At 42.7% G+C, this 25757-nt stretch overlaps 2 protein-coding genes across 2 annotated transcripts; both read left to right on the forward strand.

The window, feature by feature from the left end:
• Nucleotides 1–1666: 1666 nt before the first annotated feature.
• Nucleotides 1667–2701, forward strand: LOC129837087 (uncharacterized). The gene has a single exon (XM_055903001.1). The coding sequence runs from the start codon at nt 1667–1669 to the stop codon at nt 2699–2701; it is 1035 nt and encodes a 344-aa protein (XP_055758976.1).
• An 11786-nt stretch (nt 2702–14487) lies between these two features.
• Nucleotides 14488–16159, forward strand: LOC129837892 (twist-related protein 2-like). Its single transcript, XM_055904397.1, has 2 exons — nt 14488–15236; nt 15575–16159. Exon 1 carries the CDS (start codon nt 14703–14705, stop codon nt 15204–15206), a length of 504 nt encoding a protein of 167 aa, XP_055760372.1. The 5' UTR covers nt 14488–14702; the 3' UTR covers nt 15207–15236; nt 15575–16159.
• The last annotated feature ends 9598 nt before the right edge of the window (nt 16160–25757 follow it).

The following is a 25757-nucleotide window of genomic DNA, read 5'->3' on the forward strand; positions in this document are numbered from 1 at the left end:
TCTATTTCTCATGGAGTTCATAGTTGTTGGGCCGAAAGCCACCTCACCCTCCTCAGATATACAGGAGGATGACTCCTCTCACTTAACTCCACATAATTCACAATACTTATCATGTTGACCTGAGAAACCAGTGAGATAGTATCTATCTCTTTCTGTGTGTGTGAGCGTGTCTGCTGTCTGTCTGTCAATTCAATTCAATTTAAGGGCTTTATTGGCATGGGAAACATATGTAGCATTGCCAAAGCAAGTGAAGTAGATAACAAAAGTGAAATAAACAATACAAATTAACATTAAACATTACGCTCACAAAAGTAAAAATACATAAATAGACATTTCAAATGTCAAAATACGTCCAAATAGTTCACTGTGTGCAAATAGTGCAAATAAGTGCAAATAGTCTGTCTCTGTCTGTCTGTCCATGTTTGTCTGTCTGGCTGTGTCTGTCAGTGTCTGTCTCTCTTTTCTTGTAGGAGCAGAACTACAGGTTAGGTGGGACACCATAATGTCTCTGTCTCTCTGAGTGGTGGGTCGGCCTCGGTTCCCCTTGTTTTTGGCCAAGAACACCCCCTGCCCCCCCGTGCATCCCCCTACCCATCTTTATCCCCCTGTCCACCATGCATCCCCCTACCCATCTTTATCCCCCTGTCCACCATGCATCCCCCTACCCATCTTTATCCCCTGTCCACCATGCATCCCCCTACCCATCTTTATCCCCCTGTTCACCATTCATCCCCCTACCCATCTTTATCCCCCGGTCCACCATGCATCCCCCTGTCCACCATGCATCCCCCTACCCATCTTTATCCCCCTGTCCACCATGCATCACCCTAACCATCTTTATCCCCCTGTCCACCATGCATCCCCCTACCCATCTTTATCCCCCTGTCCACCATGCATCCCCCTACCCATCTTTATCCCCCTGTCCACCATGCATCCCCCTACCCATCTTTATCCCCCTTCCCATCTTTATCCCCCTGTCCACCATGCATCCCCCTAACCATCTTTATCCCCCTGTCCACCATGCATCCCCCTAACCATCTTTATCCCCCTGTCCACCATGCATCCCCCTACCCATCTTTATCCCCCTACCCATCTTTATCCCCCTGTCAACCATGCATCCCCCTACCCATCTTTATCCCCCTGTCCACCATGCATCCCCCTAACCATCTTTATCCCCCTGTACACCATGCATCCCCCTGTCCACCATGCATCCCCCTACCCATCTTTATCCCCCTGTCCACCATGCATCTCCCTACCCATCTTTATCCCCCTGTCCACCATGCATCCCCCTACCCATCTTTATCCCCCTGTCCACCATGCATCTCCCTAACCATCTTTATCCCCCTGTCCACCATGCATCCCCCTACCCATCTTTATCCCCCTACCCATCTTTATCCCCCTACCCATCTTTATCCCCCTGTCCACCATGCATCACCCTAACCATCTTTATCCCCCTGTCCACCATGCATCCCCCTACCCATCTTTATCCCCCTGTCCACCATGCATCCCCCTACCCATCTTTATCCCCCTGTCCACCATGCATCCCCCTACCCATCTTTATCCCCCTACCCATCTTTATCCCCCTGTCCACCATGCATCCCCCTAACCATCTTTATCCCCCTGTCCACCATGCATCCCCCTAACCATCTTTATCCCCCTGTCCACCATGCATCCCCCTACCCATCTTTATCCCCCTACCCATCTTTATCCCCCTGTCCACCATTCATCCCCCTGTCCACCATGCATCCCCCTACCCATCTTTATCCCCCTGTCCACCATGCATCCCCCTACCCATCTTTATCCCCCTGTCCACCATTCATCCCCCTGTCCACCATGCATCCCCCTACCCATCTTTATCCCCCTGTCCACCATGCATCCCCCTACCCATCTTTATCCCCCTGTCCACCATGCATCCCCCTACCCATCTTTATCCCCCTGTCCACCATGCATCCCCCTACCCATCTTTATCCCCCTGTACACCATGCATCCCCTACCCATCTGTATCCCCCTGTCCACCATGCATCCCCCTACCCATCTTTATCCCCCTACCCATCTTTATCCCCCTACCCATCTTTATCCCCCTGTCAACCATGCATCCCCCTACCCATCTTTATCCCCCTGTCCACCATGCATCCCCCTAACCATCTTTATCCCCCTGTCCACCATGCATTCCCCTACCCATCTTTATCCCCCTAGCCATCTTTATCCCCCTGTCCACCATGCATCCCCCTACCCATCTTTATCCCCCTGTCCACCATTCATTCCCCTACCCATCTTTATCCCCCTGTCCACCATGCATTCCCCTACCCATCTTTATCCCCCTACCCATCTTTATCCCCCTGTCCACCATGCATCCCCCTACCCATCTTTATCCCCCTGTCCACCATGCATTCCCCTAACCATCTTTATCCCCCTGTCCACCATGCATCCCCCTACCCATCTTTATCCCCCTGTCAACCATGCACCCCCCTACCCATCTTTATCCCCCTGTCCACCATGCATCCCCCTAACCATCTTTATCCCCCTGTCCACCATGCATCCCCCTACCCATCTTTATCCCCCTGTCCACCATGCATCCCCCTATCCATCTTTATCCCCCTACCCATCTTTATCCCCCTGTCCACCATTCATCCTGGACTGCAGCTGCAGACACTCGACCTCTCCTCTCACAGAGCACGCATTAAGAGACTCGCAGTACTAGACAACAAATGAAATATGTAGTTCTTAAATGTAAGGCTTCATGGTACGGTATCTATAGGTTATGTTGCTATGGCTACAGCCTGCTATTACATGACATCATAACCAATATTGATGTAATGATTTAGATTTCCTGTCCTGAGGTGACTGCTACAGAAACATCTAGCTTCTTCACTCAAATAACGTTTTTAGTCATCGCACAGTAAAATGACAGTAGCTCCTGTTGTGGTCTAAACTAGTTATCTGTAGTGAGGCTATTTCCCTCCGTGGGTCAGTGCCTTGGCCTCCTGCAGGGGCCAGAGGATGGGAGGATGCAAGATGTGTGGGGTCTGCCTGGTGGCAGGCAGAGTGCTTTATGGGTAGCAGAAGGCTGAGCAGGGTGGATCAGTGGTTGAGAGGCTCTTGTTCTCTTAGTATGTTTCCCAAATGGCACCCTATTCCCTATGTAGTGCACTACTTTTGATCAGAGTAATGCACTATAAAGTGAATAGGGTGCCATTTGGGATGTACATACCCCTGGTGTATCATGTTGGAAACATGGTCGAAAATATGAATGTTTCCAATGTTACCAAGCAAGTTTAGAGCAGGTGCAAGAATGGTTCATTGTTAACTTCTCACAATTGTCAGAAGGCACAAATAGTGACTATACTGCCTCGCTGTGTCCATGATGTAACGTGTTGCCCTAACCCCATATGCCTTGTTTTCACAAGGCATGTTTACTTTGTTGGGGAAAACATATAAACAAAGATTTCGAGGAAGAGGGCCATGTGCCCCTTCAAATCTATTGTCTCTGTGGAGAGAATCACTCAGGAATAATAAACATGGGCTGGAGAGACAGCTTCAAACACTCCTAGGGGACAGCCTTTCACTGTGTGTGTGTGTGTGTGTGTGTGTGTGTGTGTGTGTGTGTGTGTGTGTGTGTGTGTGTGTGTGTGTGTGTGTGTGTGTGTGTGTGTGGGTGTGTGTGTGTGTGTGCGTGTGCGCGCGCCTGCGTGCGTGCGTGCGTGCGTGTGAAATTCAGTATGTGTGTGCGTGCGTTCATCCATGCATGTGTGTGTGCGTAACAGTCGGTATGTGTGTGAATTCCAAAGTGTGTGTACATGCATGTGCTTCAACATCTGCATTGCTGTTTGGGGTTTAAGGCTGGGTTTCTGTAAAGCACTTTGTGACGTCTGCTGATGTAAAAAAGGCTTTCTAAAATAATTGTATGAATAATTTGTGTTTGTGTAAATTCCACAAGTGTGTGCGCGTGCATGTGGGTGCGTGTGTGTGTGTGTGTTCCAAAGTAAAAGGGGGAAAGCATACCGTGGGGATCCCAGCTCCTCCCAGACCTCCCCTCACCTCTGGCTTCCAAGCTGTGAAAACATGCTAGAGGTTTGTTGGGGTTCGGTGGCCAATAAGGTGTTGATGTATGGTAGAGCTGTCTGAGATCCCAGTGAGCCATTATAAGCACAGGCTGCTGTCGATAGAGACATCTTCCTACTGCTCTACACAGATATGGTAGAGTCTATTCTACCAAGATCTACAAACCATGCAGTTATGGTAGTCTATTCTACCAAGATCTACAAACCATGCAGATATGGTAGAGTCTATTCTAGCAAGATCTACAAACCATGCAGATATGGTAGAGTCTATTCTACCAAGATCTACAAACCATAGAGTAGATTCTAGTCTACCAAGATTTACAAACCATACAGGCATATATTAGATTCTAGTCTACCAAGACCTGCAAACCATACAGGTATAGAGTAGATTCTAGTTTACCAAGATCTACAAACCATAGAGTAGATTCTAGTCTACCAAGATCTACAAACCATACAGGTATAGAATAGATTCTAGTTGACCAGATCTACAAACCATACAGGCATAGAGTAGATTCTATTCTACCAAAATGGTTTTTCAATCTGTCTTTGTATTGTTTAGTACAGAAATAATGAAAGCAAGCTCCTAGTGATGCACATTGACAAACCACTATACCATATGACTGATTGGTGAGTGACTAGGTTGAGGTGTCTCTGTGTCCAATGCAGTAGGTACTCTGAGCCATGCCAGATCTGAGGGTCTTTTTCTTGGACAGTCTGTCTGGGACTTCTTTAGAGTTCTGCTAAAACGATACATAGCCAACCAAAATGATTAGCCTCTCCCAGCATCAAAGCCCTGTGTTTTTAAAAGGCTTCTTTAACAGCTTACTTCAGGAGCTCTGGCCCCGGCTCACATCCAGACTGGTTATAAAAGCCTGTCTTCATCTTCGCCTCGCTCTAATCTAAACCCCACATCCTCTCCTCTCTCCCCCGACTGACTGCCAGACTGGCCGCTATCAAACACCCAGATATGATGTCTGAGTTTCTCCTCGGAATGCGACGTTTTGAGACTATTGAGGTAATTTGGTTGAATGAATTTGAGGTGGAAAACTGCTGTCATCCAACACAAGAGCCTGACCTTGTTAGTCGGCGAGGCCCGAGGGGACTTCATCCTCCAAGCTCTGCCTGCCTCTTTGAAGACAAGGCCCCTGTCTTTTCTCAATGCTAGCAGCTGATCCATCTTCCCTCTCTGGCGTCCCACTCGGTGTGGTCAACTTAATGGAGTGAACACGAATATCACTGGCAATAGTGGGGAGATTTATGTTATGGAGAGACCGTGCAGGGTTTGTTATTTCTACGGATATGTGAGTAGGTTGAGAGAGAGATAGAGAGAGAGAGAGAGAGAGAGAGAGAGAGAGAGAGAGAGAGAGAGAGAGATAAGGCTCAGCAGATTGATTAATAACAGAGGAAATGGTGGAGGCTGGAGCTGGACCCGGTTCTGACTGCAGGCTGGAGGTCACCAGTCCTTGTGGATCTGACTGGCAGTGGAGCTTGGACCCGGTTCTGACTGCAGGCTGGAGATCACCAGTCCTTGTGGATCTGACTGGCAGTGGAGCTTGGACCCGGTTCTGACTGCAGGCTGGATGGACCTGAATGACCTGGTGGGGGGGGGGCTGTTAGTAATCCTCTGGGCTGGGTCACTCAGGACTGTCAAGTTGCATGAATCACCATTTATACATTTGGACAATCACCCCTCCTACTCACTACTCATAAAGACAAAGAGTGGGTTTGTATTATGGTGGTGAGGGATGGAACGCTCAGTATGTCTTATTCCTTTATGTAACCTGTAGTGTAGGAGACAGTGACATCCTGAAGCCATTTTTACCACACAATCAAAAATAAAGCAGGAAAACAATTATTAAGAAGAATTCATATATAACTGTTAGATGTGCAAACCTCTTATCTTATCAAAACACAGAATGCCCTTGTCGAACTTAAAGAGTTGGCTGGACAGACATATTGGGTCGGAGCTCATATCCACTTGCAAAGAATCACCACAAAGTCAGCACTAATATTCAGAAAGAAAATACTATGAGCATACTTTAACCCTGAAGGGAGCAGCTGGAGTTTATGGAGCCTCATTCTGTGTAGCTGTTATCAAAATAAGCATGACAGGACAGGACTTATCTTGGTCCCTATTCAGTGTCCTAATGACATGACTAACCTACTACCTCTCGTAATATCCACCACTGACAAATGCTATCTCATTTTAAAGGTTATCATGGCTCCTAAAGGCCTGTCTTTATTAAAAATCAACACCAGGCTGTCTGTGTGTCCTCTGATGACATCATATTCTCATGAAACAGCTGTGTTTTCTCAGAGTCACTTCTTCTGCCGCGGTGAGGGGAACGCTGAGGGGGAGATCTGCCAAAAAGACTCAAATAGATATTACCCTTTATACTAGTCCTATGTTTGTGTCCCAAATGGCACCCTATTCCCTATATTGCGCACTACTTTTGACCAGGGCCCATGGTACACTACATGTAGGGAACATGGTGACATTTGGGACACATACTATGATTTCCATGCAGTGGTTCAACATTTCATTACATTGTTGTGTAACTATGGGAGTTATATAATATGTTTCTGGTAAACTGGGGATTGTTTTAGCTGTACCAGGAACTGTCAGGGACCTTTAAACAATGGTTCTGTCACGATTGTGCATTATGGAGTCCTGGGTTAATCTACTGATCTGACTATCAATCAGGCTTTATGGAGGCCTGGGTTAATCTACTGATCTGACTATCAATCAGGCATTATGGAGGCCTGGGTTAGACTACTGATCTGACTATCAATCAGGCTTTATGGAGTCCTGGGTTAATCTACTGATCTGACTATCAATCAGGCTTTATGGAGTCCTGGGTTAGACTACTGATCTGACTATCAATCAGGCTTTATGGAGGCCTGGGTTAATCTACTGATCTGACTATCAATCAGGCTTTATGGAGTCCTGGGTTAGACTACTGATCTGATACTATCAATCAGGCTTTATGGAGTCCTGGGTTAGACTACTGATCTGACTATCAATCAGGCTTTATGGAGTCCTGGGTTAGACTACTGATCTGACTATCAATCAGGCTTTATGGAGTCCTGGGTTAGACTACTGATCTGACTATCAATCAGGCTTTATGGAGGCCTGGGTTAGACTACTGATCTGATACTATCAATCAGGCATTATGGAGTCCTGGGTTAGACTACTGATCTGACTATCAATCAGGCTTTATGGAGGCCTGGGTTAATCTACTGATCTGACTATCAATCAGGCATTATGGAGTCCTGGGTTAATCTACTGATCTGACTATCAATCAGGCATTATGGAGGCCTGGGTTAATCTACTGATCTGACTATCAATCAGGCATTATGGAGTCCTGGGTTAATCTACTGATCTGACTATCAATCAGGCATTATGGAGTCCTGGGTTAGACTACTGATCTGACTATCAATCAGGCTTTATGGAGGCCTGGGTTAATCTACTGATCTGACTATCAATCAGGCATTATGGAGTCCTGGGTTAATCTACTGATCTGACTATCAATCAGGCTTTATGGAGGCCTGGGTTAATCTACTGATCTGACTATCAATCAGGCTTTATGGAGTCCTGGGTTAATCTACTGATCTGACTATCAATCAGGCTTTATGGAGTCCTGGGTTAATCTACTGATCTGATACTATCAATCAGGCTTTATGGAGGCCTTGGTTAGACTACTGATCTGACTATCAATCAGGCTTTATGGAGTCCTGGGTTAATCTACTGATCTGACTATCAATCAGGCTTTATGGAGTCCTGGGTTAATCTACTGATCTGACTATCAATCAGGCATTATGGAGTCCTGGGTTAGACTACTGATCTGACTATCAATCAGGCTTTATGGAGTCCTGGGTTAATCTACTGATCTGACTATCAATCAGGCATTATGGAGTCCTGGGTTAGACTACTGATCTGACTATCAATCAGGCATTATGGAGGCCTGGGTTAGACTACTGGTATGACTATCAATCAGGCATTATGGAGTCCTGGGTTAGACTACTGGTATGACTATCAATCAGGCATTATGGAGTCCTGGGTTATTCTACTGATCTGATACTATCAATCAGGCATTATGGAGTCCTGGGTTAGACTTCTGGTATGACTATCAATCAGGCATTATGGAGTCCTGGGTTAGACTACTGATCTGACTATCAATCAGGCTTTATGGAGTCCTGGGTTAGACTACTGGTATGACTATCAATCAGGCATTATGGAGTCCTGGGTTATTCTACTGATCTGATACTATCAATCAGGCATTATGGAGTCCTGGGTTAGACTACTGGTATGACTATCAATCAGGCATTATGGAGTGTTAGACTATGATGTGTTAAATCATTTTTATCTAGAATTTAAAAAAATAATTGTATTTTAACAGCAACAGTTCCAACCTAGACTTGTTTTCAACAATAATTCCTACAGTAAGATGTACAGTAGGACTGAATTTGTCATCTTCATCTGTATCACCTCCAACTGCTCTTAAACGCTAGTAAAACCAAATGCATGCTTTTCAACCGTTCGCTGCCTGCACCCGCACGCCCGACTAGCATCACCACCCTGGACGGTTCCGACCTAGAATATGTGGACATCTATAAGTACCTAGGTGTCTGGCTAGACTGCAAACTCTCCTTCCAGACTCATATCAAACATCTCCAATCCAAAATCAAATCAAGAATCGGCTTTCTATTCCGCAACAAAGCCTCCTTCACTCACGCCGCCAAACTTACCCTAGTAAAACTGACTATCCTACCGATCCTCGACTTCGGCGATGTCATCTACAAAATAGCTTCCAACACTCTACTCAGCAAACTGGACGCAGTTTATCACAGTGCCATTCGTTTTGTTACTAAAGCACCTTATACGACCCACCACTGCAACCTGTATGCCCTAGTCGGCTGGCCCTCGCTACATGTTCGTCGTCAGACCCACTGGCTCCAGGTCATCTACAAGGCTATGCTAGGTAAAGTGCAGCCTTATCTCAGTTCACTGGTCACGATGGCTACACCCACCCGCAGCACGCGCTCCAGCAGGTGTATCTCACTGATCATCCCTAAAGCTAAAACCTCATTTGGACGCCTTTCCTTCCAGTTCTCTGCTGCCTGCGACTGGAACGAATTGCAAAAATCTCTGAAGTTGGAGACTTTTATCTCCCTCAACAACTTTAAAAATCTGCTATCCGAGCAGCTAACCGATCACTGCAGCTGTACATAGTCCATCTGTAAACTACCCACCCAATTTACCTACCTCACCCCCCATACTGCTTTTATTTATTTACTTTTCTGCTCTTTTGCACACCAATATCTCTTCTTGCACATGTTCATCTGATGATTTATCACTCCAGTGTTAATCTGCTAAATTGTAATTATTCGATTTATTGCCTACCTCATGCCTTTTGCACACATTGTATATAGATTCTCTTTTTTCTACCATGTTATTGACTTGTTTATTGTTTACTCCATGTGTAACTCTGTGTTGTCTGTTCACACTGCTATGCTTTATCTTGGCCAGGTCGCAGTTGCAAATGAGAACTTGTTCTCAACTAGCCTACCTGGTTAAATAAAGGTGAAATAAAAAAAAAAAAAAAAAAAAAACTGTGACTTAGGGCTCCACTATCAGTATCTAGCTAGCTTGCTTTGGGTAACGTTAGCTATTAGCTGAGTACGAGGGATTGTTGGAAAGAGAAACTTGCATCTACTTCTATGAGAAATCGTGCTCCCTTATTTCTGCTCATCATCACCTGTTATAAAATGACAACAATGCCTTGCTAGCTGACTTACTCTTCCACTGTCGAAGTACTGTTTCCTGAAGCCTTCTCCCTGTTCTGAAAGAACTCCCTGGGTTTACCGTCATGCTGTGGATGTTTGGTCAGGACGTGTCGCTTTAATTTGTTCGTTTTGAGAGAATCATTACTAAGCACTTCCCCGCACAAAACACATTGCGGGCGATCCTCGTTATTTCTCCAAGTTTGTACAAAACCAGAGTGAGAAACACATCGCTGTATTTGCGTTTCATGACGATTGAGCTCAGTCAGAACTTGTGGTTAGTTTGAGTCCATTTGATGACAGTGGTGAGTGATGGAGAGTGGGAATGACAAGTCAGCGGCTGACAGCACATCATCTGCTGCTGAACAACAGAGCTGCAGTGTGCGGGTCGCGGAGTGATCTTCACGAAAACTGCAGAAAAAAGACCCGGTAAATGACGAAGCACACATCTTCCTCCCATTCGAGCAGCTGCCAAACAGAGCTGAGATACCGCTGCTAAATAGTGAGCGCAGTTGCACTTGGCCAAATCAATTCCAGTAATTAGTTAAATAATTATACATTTACTCTGACACGTCGCGACCCACTATTAACAAGTCCGCGACGCACTTTGGGTCGCGACCCATACTTTAAGAAATGCTGGGTTAGACTACTGCTGACTTTCAATCCAGTTTATGGTGCTCTTCTTTTTGTCCAGTTTACTGCTGTCACGCCCTGACCATAGTTTGCTTTGTATGTTTCTATGGTTTGTTTGGTCAGGGTGTGATCTGAGTGGGCATTCTATGTTGTATGTCTAGTTTGTCTGTTTCTATGCGTTTGGCCTGATATGGTTCTCAATCAGAGGCAGGTGTTAGTCGTTGTCTCTGATTGGGAACCATATTTAGGTAGCCTGTTTTGTATTGTGGGTGGTGGGTGGGTGATTGTTCCTGTTCCTGTTACTGTGTTCCTGTGTTTTTGTTCAGGTTACGGGACTGTTTCGTCTTCGTTCATTTTGTCGGTTTATTGTTTTTGTTCGTTGTTAAAGTATTCTATTAAAATGGATAATCATCACGATGCATTTTGGTCCTCCTCTCTTTCACCCGACGAGGAACGTTACAACTGCTTTGTTAACATTGTAGGTTTTGGCACCTATTTATATCAACATCAAAGAAAAGCCCTCACCTTAAGCAAAACAGCATAATATTATTGTCTGCCTCCTCACTGCAGAATGTGATGTTTTCCATAATCAAGGTAATAGCTCGACATAATTTACTGTACCCTGACTACTACATCAGGCTACGTAATGCTGTAAGGATCAGCACCATGGACAGGGCTACACAGGCAGGTAAAGTCACCTGGTGAGGGGACCTGTTGCTCCTAAACTCTTCAAATCTACTGAAATATCACTGGTTGAATCTTTAGTCTCAGTGCTAAAGCATTCTGAAAACGTTTATGATTCTGGAGAAAAATATATATATTGTAATGTCCTGACTAGATCATAAAGGAACAATTATCCAGATAGAGGGTTGAGTTTACAAATTTATGGTTTATTAACCCAACTTCACACAGGCTACTGTTTGGCCGTAGCCCACGCATTCCCGTGATTGGCAGATAGCAGGTTGATTGGCATGTCGGACCCCGCGAACACTGGGTACTAGTAAGTACCACACAACCACCTACTAGCCTAACACATAACACACAGCTGTCTGTGCGGGTCGCTACAGTATTTTAGTGAACCTTTTATTATTTTGTTCCTGGATACTGGTACTTCAGTTTGGCCCCTAACATGTCAAACAGATTAAATGAAATGATTGGTCAGGACAGGTCACAGTTAACCAACCTCTGTGTAAGTAAGGTATGCCCTAAGGTGTCTCCCTGTCTGTCCCCCAGTCAGAACAATGATTCACTCTGAGCCCTGGGCCCTGGCTGGACGCTGGTTTCAATGAATGGTCACTGGTGTTGTGACCTCTAACCCTGCCTTCCCTCCTGCTTCCTGCTCCCCTATTGGTGCTCCTGGGGATTCTAGAGCCCAGAGAAGGTAATCCTCTTACTATGACACAAGATGGATATTGTTTATTGTTTACCACCCCCACATCCTGGTAAATATTTCTTACAGACAGAGAGGCCTTTTATATAGGGGCACTGTCCTCCAAGAGTTTTCGTTCCAACCCTAGTCGTAACTAATCTGGTTCAGTTTAGGTTAGGGTTGGAATGAAGACCCTCAGGAGGGTAGCTCTCCAGGAACAGGGTTGGAGTTAGAACCTACAGGAGGGTAGCTCTCCAGGAACAGGGTTGGAGTTAAAACCTACAGGAGGGCAGCTCTCCAGGAACAGGGTTGGAGTTAAAACTTATAGGAGGGTAGCTCTCCAGGAACAGGGTTGGAGTTAAAACTTACAGGAGGGTAACTCTCCAGGAACAGGGTTGAGGAGCTCTGCTCTAGAGATAAGGATAACGATAGAGGAATATGCCCTCTTGTGGACAATGTAGTTACAGTCTTCTCAAGAGCGCTTCAACAACACTGATGCCCATGTAGAATTGGAGTTTCAACAACACTGAAGAATTGTGGCTATAGAGGACTATGATATTGTTGGACTCAAACGCATCTCTAGTTTCCAGAATAAGGGGCTAAAAGTAGTACTGCAGTAGCCTAGTTAACAGAAAGTATGGGCTAAGTCTCATATTAATACATAAATACATGGATTCCAGTTAAGGACACATTTAAATGCCCTTAAAGAAATAATATGTTGGTATACTCTCATCCAGGATCATTCTCATCCAGGATAATTACCTCGAAAACGGTTTAGGCAAATTAAAGGTTGGGTCAGCAGAGGGTTTCCAGTTGTATGTTTACAGGTGGTGTGTGTGTGGTCAATTGGATACGCGCCACTTGTGCGCATGAATGAGCCAGCGTATAATGATCATGTTTATCCAAACTAGAGGAATATAAGAATAACGTTTAGCTATTCATCGTTTGGCTCCATATCGTGTTACTGTTTTACTTTAGTGTTTATTTCATCTTGAATTACAACATGGTGCATGGCATACATTGAGTTAAAATCTAGATTGTTTGTGCGTAAAAACAAATATTGCATTCAACGCTTAACCTTATTTATGTTTTACCTAATAGTGTCATTAAACATAAGCATATTAAAGGAGATTCAAATCAAAGAAAATGTGATACTTTGATAAGCCTGTCCAATTTATATTCTAGGCCATACAATACCAATCCCGCCATTGACGACACTATTCTGTATACTTCTGGCCCTTCTTTTGACACTGTGTTAACAACCCTCCAGGCGAGCTTCAATGCCATACAACTCTCCTTCCGTGGCCTCCAACTGCTCTTAAATACAAGTAAAACCAAATGCATGCTCTTCAACCGATCGCTGCCTGCTCCTGCCCGCCTGTCCAACATCACTACTTTTGACGGCTCTGACTTAGAATATGTGGACAACTACAAATACCTAGGTGTCTGGTTAGACTGTAAACTCTCCTTCCAGACCCACATCAAACATCTCCAATCCAAAGTCAAATCTAGAATTGGCTTCCTATTCCGCAACAAAGCATCCTTTACTCATGCTGCCAAACATACCCTTGTAAAACTGACCATCCTACCAATCCTCGACTTCGGTGATGTCATTTACAAAATAGCCTCCAAAACCCTACTCAATAAATTGGATGCAGTCTATCACAGTGCCATCCGTTTTGTCACCAAAGCCCCATATACTACCCACCACTGCGACCTGTACACTCTCGTTGGCTGGCCCTCGCTTCATACTCGTCGCCAAACTCACTGGTTCCAGGTCATCTACAAGACCCTGCTAGGTAAAGTCCCCCCTTATCTCAGCTCGCTGGTCACCATAGCAGCACCTACCCGTAGCACGCGCTCCAGCAGGTATATCTCTCTAGTCACCCCCAAAACCAATTCTTCCTTTGGACGCCTCTCCTTCCAGTTCTCTGCTGCCAATGACTGGAACGAACTACAAAAATCTCTGAAACTGGAAACACCTATCTCCCTCACTAGCTTTAAGCACCAGCTGTCAGAGCAGCTCATAGATTACTGCACCTGTACATAACCCATCTACAATTTAGCCCAAACAACTACCTCTTTACCTACTGTATTTATTTATTAATTTATTTTGCTCCTTTGCACCCCATTATTTCTGTCTCTACTTTGCACTTTCTTCCAATGCAAACCAACCATTCCAGTGTTTTTTTTAGTTTTTATTTTACTTGCTGTGTTGTACTCACTTCGCCTCCATGGCCTTTTTATATTTTTATTTTTATTTATTTTATCTGTTTGCCTTCACCTCCCTTATCTCACCTCACTTGCTCACATTGTATATAGACTTATTATTATTTATTTTTTCACTGTATTATTGACTATATGTTTGTTTTTACTCCATGTGTAACTATGTGTTGTTGTATGTGTCGAACTGCTTTGCTTTATCTTGGCCAGGTCGCAATTGTAAATGAGAACGTGTTCTCAATTTGCCTACCTGGTTAAATAAAGGTTAAATAAAATAAAAATAAAAATTGATGAAGTACGCTTTCAGCTGTCTCCGACTTTGTTTTCAGAAGACCATGCAGCGAGAGGAGTTCCTCATAGTTCCTTGCTCGCGCCCACCCCTCTTTACACGTAATATACTTTATTGGCCAATCCTCTCTCTCTCCAAATCTTTACGCCATGCAGGCTATAAGAACTCCGTGACTTTCTCAAGTATCAGAAAACATATCTTGTCTCGGGATCCCATGTATGGATACTTTATTATTGGTGTCTTCAAAGGCGGTGAATCGAAGGCGCGACTGGAATTAACCGTTAACTTGATGCGAGGATCATTCGGACTGACTGTCGCTTGTCTGTCTACTAACTGAGGGGTGATGTCTGAGGAAATGACCGGGGAAGAGTCGAGCTCCCCAGGCTCTCCACTAGACAGTCTCAGCAACAGTGAGGGGGAACTGGATAGGCAACCGAAGAGATGTGGGAGGAAAAGGACATCAAGCAGGAAAAACGGGGAGGATTCAGATAGCCCTACCCCTGGGAAAAGAGGGAAAAAGTCAAGCAGCAGCAGTCCACATTCTTTCGAAGACCTACAGACGCAACGAGTCATGGCGAACGTGCGCGAGCGGCAGAGGACGCAGTCACTCAACGAAGCTTTCTCGTCTTTGCGGAAAATTATCCCCACTTTGCCTTCAGACAAACTGAGCAAAATACAAACCTTAAAACTTGCTGCCAGGTACATCGATTTCCTGTACCAAGTTCTGCAGAGCGATGAATTGGACTCCAAAATGGCAAGTTGTAGTTATGTGGCTCATGAGAGATTAAGCTATGCGTTTTCTGTATGGAGGATGGAGGGCGCTTGGTCCATGTCAGCATCTCACTAGCTCACGGCCGAAGAGCTGTAGTCCAAAATGGTATGCTCTGTTTTCCAACTCATTGTCTTACTTTTTAAGACCGTACTACATTGCAACCATTTCAGTTGATGTTCGTTGTACAAAAATGTCTAAATACAAAAACAATCACTTTAGGCCTATGGGCCTACTACATTTGACTATAGCCTATTTGGGCTATTGTTTAGTTTTTTAACAGTATCAGCTTAAATAGTGTTCTACTTTAATAGACTATTGTACTTTCCTGGATCTGTGAGTCATACTGCAGCCACAAACAAGTCTAGGTTGCTGTGTTTTGTTGAACTTTTTCGTAGTCAGGCGTCAATAATTAATCGTCTTTTTATAAATGTTCTGATCTGCAGGTGACAGCTGATTCTGCTTATCAATATGACAACGGGGCAATTCTGGAGAATAATGCTGGAAACACACAACGCTGCGGTTTATGGGAGCAAACTTTGACAACCATTTAAAACCAAAGAGGACAGGGCGTGGGGAGAGCACTTTGCCTGGGAAAGGCCCGCTTTTGGACGACCTGGATCTGCATTCGAGTGCTAGGCTACTACACTGCTACATTCTGATATACGTTAGGTTTTTTTTATTGTTGACGACGAATGTTACTTGGAAATGTATGTTTTCATGCATGTCTTTGACTCTGTGGACCGTATTCTGTGGAGGTTAAAGGGCAGCATCGACGCATTTGTCTCAGTTTCCGTGTGAGACTTTCGATGTGGACTGACTGCGGTATTATAGGCTAATGGGTTGAAATAATGTGTCGCCAACCTGTGCAAAAATAATTGAGGTTATTCTTTTCAGAATACATTTATTTATTTATTGATGACACGTGTTACATGAGGAATAGATCTTATGTCTGAAATGCATTCCTATTTTTATTATTGTTGTGTAAATAATTGTATATTTTCCGCAATAAAGTAAATGATAAAACAAAATGATTGCCCTTTTTACTTCATTAATTAAGTTTTAACCAAACAAATATGGTATGATTATACAAATCTAAATGTTCTAGGATCGAACAATTGTCAAATACTTTAGTAAGTCCCTCTTTTGGTGCAAACATACAATGTTATGCAGCAGAGTTATCTGATAGGCTACCAGTTAGGCTACTTCGACTTTTATTCCGACACAAATAGTTAATAAATTGTCGGTAATTTTCACTTCACATTGAAGTGAATGTTTATAATGTGTCCTGCTCCAATCCACCAGTGGGCCATGCTTAACATTCACATTTACGACAACAACTTTCGCAGAGATCATTCAGTAAGAGGAGTGTATGAAATGTATTAAAACTGTGTCCACCTGGGAAACGTTTGACGGTTGTTTTTGGCATGGTCTTATAATCAACATAATCACGCTTCATCTTAAACCAACAAACTCCAGAAATGCCTCTGAATATCGGATTTCTCTCGACCCAATGGGACTATAGGTTATGAAAGACTAAATAATCATAATATTTATTATGTTTGTTTTGTAGTAATGAACGGACATCGTTGGAATAATGTATTATTCATATTATTACTATTTATAAACAATAGTATTATTAGCCTATTTGTAAAATAAACCAGACTACTGCTTTAATTATTATTGTATAGTAGTAGGCAAACTTTGCCGTTTATAATTGTGTAGCAACACTTTGTGCGTCACTAAACCCTATAGTGTTGACATTTGCTATTATTCCATGTTCCTGATAAATGAGATTATTCCATGTTCCTGATAAATGAGGTTATTCCATGTTCCTGATAAATGAGGTTATTCCATGTTCCTGATAAATGAGGTTATTCCATGTTCCTGATAAATGAGGTTATTCCATGTTCCTGATAAATGAGGTTATTCCATGTTCCTGATAAATGAGGTTATTCCATGTTCCTGATAAATGAGGTTAATCCATGTTCCTGATAAATGAGGTTATTCCATGTTCCTGATAAATGAGGTTATTCCATGTTCCTGATAAATGAGGTTATTCCATGTTCCTGATAAATGAGGTTATTCCATGTTCCTGATAAATGAGTTTATTCCATGTTCCTGATGGAGGTTATTCCATGTTCCTGATAAATGAGGTTATTCCATGTTCCTGATAAATGAGGTTATTCCATGTTCCTGATAAATTAGGTTATTCCATGTTCCTGATAAATGAGGTTATTCCATGTTCCTGATGGAGGTTATTCCATGTTCCTGATAAATGAGGTTATGCCATGTTCCTGATGGAGGTTATTCCATGTTCCTGATAAATGAGGTTATTCCATGTTCTTGATGAATGAGGTTATTCTGTTTTCCTGTTAAATTAGGTTATACCATGTTCCTGATAAATTAGAGTATTCTGTGTTCCTGGTAAGTGAGGTTATTCCATGTTTCTGATAAATGAAGTTACTCCATGTTCCTGATAAATGAGGTTATTCAGTCTTCCTGATAAATGAGGTTATTCAGTCTTCCTGATAAATGAGGTTATTCAGTCTTCCTGATAAATGAGGTTATTCAGTCTTCCTGATAAATGAGGTTATTCAGTCTTCCTGATAAATGAGGTTATTCAGTCTTCCTGATAAATGCGGTTGCAAATCGACATGATTGATCAGTTGCGTGAACTTGCTTCATTCTTTAATGAGAAATGGAGAATAGTTTTCCAAAAGCTGAAACATACTAAATGAACATAGGCCTATTCAATTGTGATATATATTGATATGCGACTTATAACACCTTAAATCATGATATTGAATATAGCCTAGTACGTAGCCTAGACGATGGAGCAGGCCTATTGTAATTGACTGTCTGTATTATCTTAGGCTACTTCTAATCTATTCACAAAGAGTAATGTTACTTTGTTAAATGTAATAGGCTACTGATGCGAGACAGAGTAAAATATTATGCTTAAGTTAACACATATTGTTGGTGTGTTTAATTTTCTGTCTGTGGCTTTCATATAAACATAAACTATTTAATTAGTCGAACTGATGAGCACACGTTATTTCCCATATGGCGGGCTATAATAGCAAGCGCTCAGGCTAAAGCTCCCGCAAACCGCCTCTAAATCAAAGCACGTCTAATGAATTGATCCCCATAACCTTGTCCCCATATTCTTCACCGATTTATTTGACGTGAACGGGTGTTGATTGATTATTAGCATGTACTAAAGGCCATGTATATCAGTTGTAGATGCTGTGCAAACCATGTCCCTTTATAGCAGATAACGCAGAACAACTGACTGTCACTCTGAGATCGCAGGCGTGTTTCCTCAGAATACATGTTCAATCAAAGTATTGCATAGCCTGCAATTACTGCCCCTGGACGCTCAATCTATCCATCCGTTTGTTGAATCTGGAAAAGTATTTTGGACTCTTCAACCCTCCTGAAGTCGTTTAATTCAAAGCACGTGTCCGTTTGAAGGTGTGCAATTGGCTTGTGAGGCATGTATGGAATTCCCAGATGTCTATGAAATTCAAGGCGCCTTTGGTAGGCCCTGTAGGCTAGTGGGAGGTGGTGGACTATGCAGCCAGCATATGTGAAAGTCTCCAATACACAGCGTGTTTTTATGGACACAGTCACTGCAGAATCACAAGGAAAGTTCCAAAATGCAAAATAGAGTTATGTGCAAACTAAAAACCTGAATGCAAAAGATAAACCTAGTCCTAAGAACACAACTTGCTTATATGAACATCCAAGCTGTTCCCGTTGGCAAGCAAAATAGCTTAATTGGAAGTCAACAAACTCTCTCCAACACAGAAATGTAATACAACTAAGAGCAAGTAAACGTTCCTGTGTTTGCGGAGAGGAGTTGGTAACGGACACGACGCAGAGAGGCACCGAATGAAAGCTATTCTGAACAGATGTTAGTATTTGACTAAAGTCACGTGAAATGAACAGATGTTGTTGTGGAGCAGGGACTCGCCTTAGTTCGAGAGCATTCCTCCACAGAAAGGCTTCGAAATAAGATCGGAGAGAAGCATTAGCGTTCTATTCACAACAACAAAAACGAATAAGCACATCGTGTGGGTGATAATAGATAACCACGGGCCTCACCTGCGATGGAACCTCGGCCTACGTCCCATAGGAAATCTATCAAACTAAAATGGACGGTTCCAACCGCGCAGGAATTTGCTGGAGATGGGGGTAAGAGAATATAGCATTTTTTATATGTGCTGGGAGAAGGCCTACAGCAATCGACGTCAATGTTATTAACCTGTATTATGTAAGTTGTTTTGATAATGGCAGGATGCAATAACGTAGCCTAGTGGTTGTTGGAAAGACGCCAAATAACTTCTGATAGTTATTGAAACGCGCTTATCTATTGAGATATTGAATATAATATAGGCCAGGCCTGTGTGGAAATGGACCTTGGTTCAAAGGGTTAGTCTGGAATGGGCCTTCAATCCGACCTGCAGTGAGTTTCCTGCTCTTCGTTGACTGCTAAACCTAGAGTTTCTATTCTTAGAAAATGGGGATTTAAAATGTTCGATGACAAATATGTGGTTTTGAAAAGGACAAGAAAATATAATCAATCTATCATAAATTAATATAATATAGACTATTGTCTGTGTCGACCAATAACTGAATTTTTTCTATAAGGGTTGAAGTAATTGTGATGTTCCTAATAAGCAAATTATAGGCCTACCGAATGTATAATTTAAATGCAATGTAAGAATAAAATAACGTGTTTTTAAAAGAAAAATCTGAAATAATCCCTCATCCCTGTAGTCTCGGTTTATATCACTGGGTGCAAATATCAGCATCAGAAAATGAGTCTTGAATAACGAACTGCATACATTGGTAACCATTGTTCTTTATCTCCAGAATACATTCCTTCCTTCGAGGATATATGGCATTCTGATGCTGTCTGTACTATTCTAGATTCACTTCATCCGTTTCTTAACAAGAATTGGCCCAAGGTAAATTACATAAAATATTATTTTGGCCTAAAATACACATTTCATAAAATTGTTATTTATAATTAATTATACACAATTTATTATGATGAAAATTATGATTGTTGTTGTTATTATTATTATATACTTGACACACAAATGGGGCGAGGGGTGCCTGAGTTCTGATATAGCAGGGGACCAGGTCAAGTGGACAGTTTAAAGAATGGCTGTGACATGCATGAGAACAGGTGGAGTATAGCCCTATTCTACTATAGGCCGCTTTCCTAATAGCACACAATCCTTTCATACATAGCATACGCTACTATTCCAATGACGCTATTTTCAATGGCTAAATATATACACTACCGTTATAATTGTTGTGAAACATATAAACATTCTCAATGGCCAAGTCGTTCCGGGCCGCATCAAAACCTTCCGTGGTGAAGGACAGGACAAGTCGTTCCGGGCCGCATCAAAACCTTCCGTGGTGAAAGACAGAAAAGTCGTTCTGGGCCGCATCAAAATCTTCCGTGGTGAAGGACAGGACAAGTCGTTCCGGGCCGCATCAAAACCTTCCGTGGTGAAGGACAGGACAAGTCGTTCCGGGCCGCATCAAAACCTTTCGTGGTGAAGGCCTACTTGTATTTTTCCTTTCCTTTTTCTCTATAGTTGTTACACCGTTCTGTTGTGAATGTTGTATTATATGTTTTCTATAATTTTATGAATAGTTAATGCAATTAATATCGCTGTAACATGAAGTGAGTCGGTAGATGCAACTTGATCATAATATTGACAACCCAGTGGACACGCCACGTCATTTCAACGTGGACAATTGGGTTATATTTGGTTGAGACGTTGATGAGATTACAACCTTAATTCACCCACTCAAAAATACACCCAAAAGTTAGTTGAATTTCCAATGTGTTGTCACTATGCTTTCAACCATCTAAACGAACAAAATCATTTTAGACCCAAGCCACCCCCTGTACCCGGACTTTGAACTACTCCCCTCTGGCGCAGGTATGGGGCACCCCTCAGCAGGAAAAACACAACTAGACAATCATCTGTGCCAGGTGTGATATCCCTCCTAAATATCTCGGGCTAATGTTCCTATCGACACAGTAAGGCCAGCAGGCTAGTCTTTAAAAAAATATATATATTGGTATGTAACTGTTATGAAAGTTCTATTGTCAATTTTGTTTTGTATTTAAACGCCACTTTAAACGTGTACATGACACTGCAACACCATTTCCCCACGGTGACAATAAAGTCAGTCAGTAAGTACCACGAAATTCCAATCGAAAAACGGTGTCAGATGTTTTGGTTTAATTGTCAACCAAATGTCTATGCACTTAAAAAAAAAAAAGCACAGTAAAATTAAAATGGGAATTCAATTTAAAATATTGTATTTATTTATTCATCATTAATGTGTTATCACTGTGTTTAATATATTAGCAGAACCGAATGACCGGGATTGCAGTTGAGATGACATTAAAAGTACATGGCGCAAGTGATCAATGTCGTTTGAGATTCTGCGCAGATTATTACAGCACTGGTGAAGCTCTCCACAGACCTGCATAAGGTCAGGCATGCTATCTTGAACATGCACGCTTTATATGATTACACAAGAAGACATGTATAGTTACAGTAACCTCAATGTGGCCATGGATGTGTTACTCATTTTAATGTTGAATGTTACATTAGTTTGTAAAATAGCCTTATCTTAATATTACAAATGTAATATTGAATTGTCTTTGGTTGACAACGCAACCAGATATCATCATTTAAAGGAGATGTATCTACTGCTTGGATAGTTCCATCTGAACCACTGGCTTAATCACATTCTTTAACTTATATTTTTGGTTGCATTAGAGAGGTGAATCCAACATACAGTATAATTTGTTAAGGTGTGGACAAACACATATAATTTGTTGTATTTCAAAAGTGATATTGATTAGTCTTTGGTTGTCAACACAACCAAATATCAACATATGAGATATGTACATTTTGCTTGGATAGTTTCATCTGTGCCATTGACTTAGTCTGGCTTAATTTACAAAAATCTAATTTAAGGAATGGGACTAAATCAAAGAAAATCAAACTTTAAATGCACTTTAAAAAGTTTGATTTGATTGTGGCCTATTCTTTAACTTAGATTTTGGTTAAAACCCTGGATGGGAGACCAAAGGGTAGCTGTAGATAGATACATCAATTCTCCAGTAGGAGGTGCTGCCCAGTGGAGTTAAATTGAAGATCTGACGTTGTTTTAAAGGTACACGTTCAATACATATTTTATCCAAGGTTTGTCTATGTTGAAGTTTGTTTACCATGATGACATAATCCTGTAGTTGAAATTTCACCCTTAAAACAACAGTTCATTACTTTTTTCAAATCCAATGTATTTCCCACGTAAATTCCACATCACAATACCTTCACAAATTACGTTGAACCAACGTTGATTCAACCAGTTTGTGACCAGTGGGAAACTTCAATTTCCACTACACCCTCGCTGATTATTCAGCAATAATATGTAAAGTGATAATATGATTGAAAAATATAATTGATTGACGAGTGTAACAATTTAGATTGAATGGAAATGACAGAATACATTGCGATGTTGAATAGACTATGGATATATTGCAGGGCAATGGACTTGACGGTATTTTGTTTGGTAGATTTAACTGTGGGCCACAGGTGCAGACTGCAGAGCTGAGACCTAGTGGCATCCCAATAAGAAACAGGTGCAGACTGCAGAGCTAAGACCTAGTGGCATCCCAATAAGAAACAGGTGCAGACTGCAGAGCTAAGATCTAGTGGCATCCCAATAAGAAACAGGTGCAGACTGCAGAGCTAAGACCTAGTGGCATCCCAATAAGAAACAGGTGCAGACTGCAGAGCTAAGACCTAGTGGCATCCCGATAAGAAACAGGTGCAGACTGCAAAGCTAAGACCTAGTGGCATCCCGATAAGAAACAGGTGGAGACTGCAGAGCTAAGACCTAGTGGCATCCCGATAAGAAACAGGTGCAGACTGCAGAGCTAAGACCTAGTGGCATCCCAATAAAAAACAGGTGCAGATTGTAGAGCTGAGACCTAGTGGCATCCCAATAAGAAACAGGTGCAGACTGCAGAGCTAAGACCTAGTGGCATCCCAATAAGAAACAGGTGCAGACTGCAGAGCTAAGACCTAGTGGCACCCCGATAAGAAACAGGTGCAGACTGCAGAGCTAAGACCTAGTGGCATCCCGATAAGAAACAGGTGCAGACTGCAAAGCTAAGACCTAGTGGCATCCCGATAAGAAACAGGTGCAGACTGCAAAGCTAAGACCTAGTGGCATCCCGATAAGAAACAGGTGCAGACTGCAAAGCTAAGACCTAGTGGCATCCCGATAAGAAACAGGTGCAGACTGCAAAGCTAAGACCTAGTGGCATCCCGATAAGAAACAGGTGCAGACTGCAGAGCTAAGACCTAGTGGCATCCCGATAAGAAACAGGTGCAGACTGCAGAGCTAAGACCTAGTGGCATCCCGATAAGAAACAGGTGCAGACTGCAAAGCTAAGACCTAGTGGCATCCCGATAAGAAACAGGTGCAGACTGCAAAGCTAAGACCTAGTGGCATCCCGATAAGAAACAGGTGCAGACTGCAAAGCTAAGACCTAGTGGCATCCCGATAAGAAACAGGTGCAGACTGCAAAGCACTCCAGCTGTGAGGATTCAACAAAGGGGCGGTGCAGGCTAGACCAGGGCTGGAGATAAGATCAAAGATGCAGTATTTCAATCCAGACAAGACTTTGGTAGACAGGAGACCAACACACACACACACACACACACACACACACACACACACACACACACACACACACACACACACACACACACACACACACACACACACACACACACACACACACACACACACACACACACACACACACACACACACACACACACCCTGAGGTTGTAAGTCTGCTGATTGTTTGAATACTGAACATCTATGAATAATTAATGAAGGAAACCCCTCATATTCAGTCCAGATGTGCTGATCTACAAGATAATATCTAAAATTACAACAATTCATTTGGTGTTGTCCACATATAGTTGCTATACACCAGCTTACATTGACACATCCTCCAGTGTCAGAGACATCACCTCGGGGTCTCTGAAAAAGAAAGGACCAGTCCCATTGGTGCCTGCACTCTTAGCTGTATATTATGGAAGGTAAGACAGAGACACAAAGTTAAAAGGCTGTCCATGATTATTATTACAGACAAAGTGAGACTCATTCAGCAGAAATGAAGAGTAAGGCCCCTGGCTGCATCCCAAATGGTACCCTATTGCCTATATAGTGCACCCCTTTTACCTATGAGCCCTGGTCAAAAGTATTGCACTATATAGGGAATAGAGGGCCATTTGAGACTCACACCACCTCCCCTGTAGCTCAGTACTGTTCTAAAAGGTAAGGGGAGGGCTTGTTGAATCTGTTTAGCTTTGCTGTTGTAGGAACAGTGTGGTTGCGTGCCAAGTGTCTCCCTATTGCCTGTATAGTGTATTATTTTTGACCTGGTTAAAAGTAGTGCACTATATAGGGAATAGTGTTCCATTTGAGACGCAACCTCTAGCTGCCTTGTGCTTTACAATGAAAAACCCTGAGAGCTGTGTGGAAAGGCAAGATGTCTATGAGGTTTACTAAGTGGAATAAGCTCTGACATGGCATGAGTTGTTTCTGTATTTATTCACTTACTTACATGCATTTTCCAGGTAAGGTGTTTGAAAACATGTAGCTACAACAACAACTTGGGGAGGAGGAAAGGACAGGGATTGAATGAGCCCATTGGAAGCTGGGAATGAGTAGAGGTGCACTCATAGACTAAAGCCTATATCTTTATTGTGTCATTCAACTGGAGAAGGTTTGAAAGTAGTAGTCATTTTGATAAGAAGGCCTATTCAGGAAAGCAGTGCTGTACAATACTACAGATGGGGATGACTGAACCTTTCCTTTCCCGAGGAGATGGACAAAGTGTTGCCTGACTGGATGACCAATGAAACATCTATTCTGTCTTTTCCTCCAAGGCCTTTTCATGTTTGATTTACAGATCTCAGATCATTGTTTCAGTATAACTGAAACCATATTGAGTCAGTTCCAAATGGCCCCCTATTCCCATATACTGTAGTTCACTACTTTTGACCAGGGCTCATAGGGCTCTTGTCAAAAGTAGTGCACTATGTAGGGAATAGGGTGTAATTTCTTGACCGAGCTCCAATATCATCTCAGCCTTGGAGGAAAGCTTGTTTTCATTAGGATTGCCCTTGAATTTGTGAATCGATGTATAGCTGGAGAGGGAGAGAGAGAGCTGCTTTTCTCTCAGGTGGGTTGGTGAGAGAGTTCATCAAAAGGGGATCATGGCGCTCTCCCAGAAGCTTGGCTGGTGCCTAGTTGTAAATTCAGACAAACCAAAGGTGTGATGGGTTCGCACTCAAATCCATGTTGCATGAAGCTTACTTCGTTTTGAAAATGATTTTTCACTGCATCAGGAATAGCGTACACGGACCTTTTGGCTTTGCAGCCTTCATCAGTGTGAAGAGAGAAAATGATTTTTCACTGCATCAGGAATAGCGTACACGGATGGTTTGGCTTTGCAGCCTTCATCAGTGTGAAGAGAGAAAATGATTTTTCACT

The sequence above is a fragment of the Salvelinus fontinalis genome, chromosome 38, assembly GCF_029448725.1.
Source record: "Salvelinus fontinalis isolate EN_2023a chromosome 38, ASM2944872v1, whole genome shotgun sequence".
Lineage (NCBI taxonomy): Eukaryota > Metazoa > Chordata > Actinopteri > Salmoniformes > Salmonidae > Salvelinus > Salvelinus fontinalis.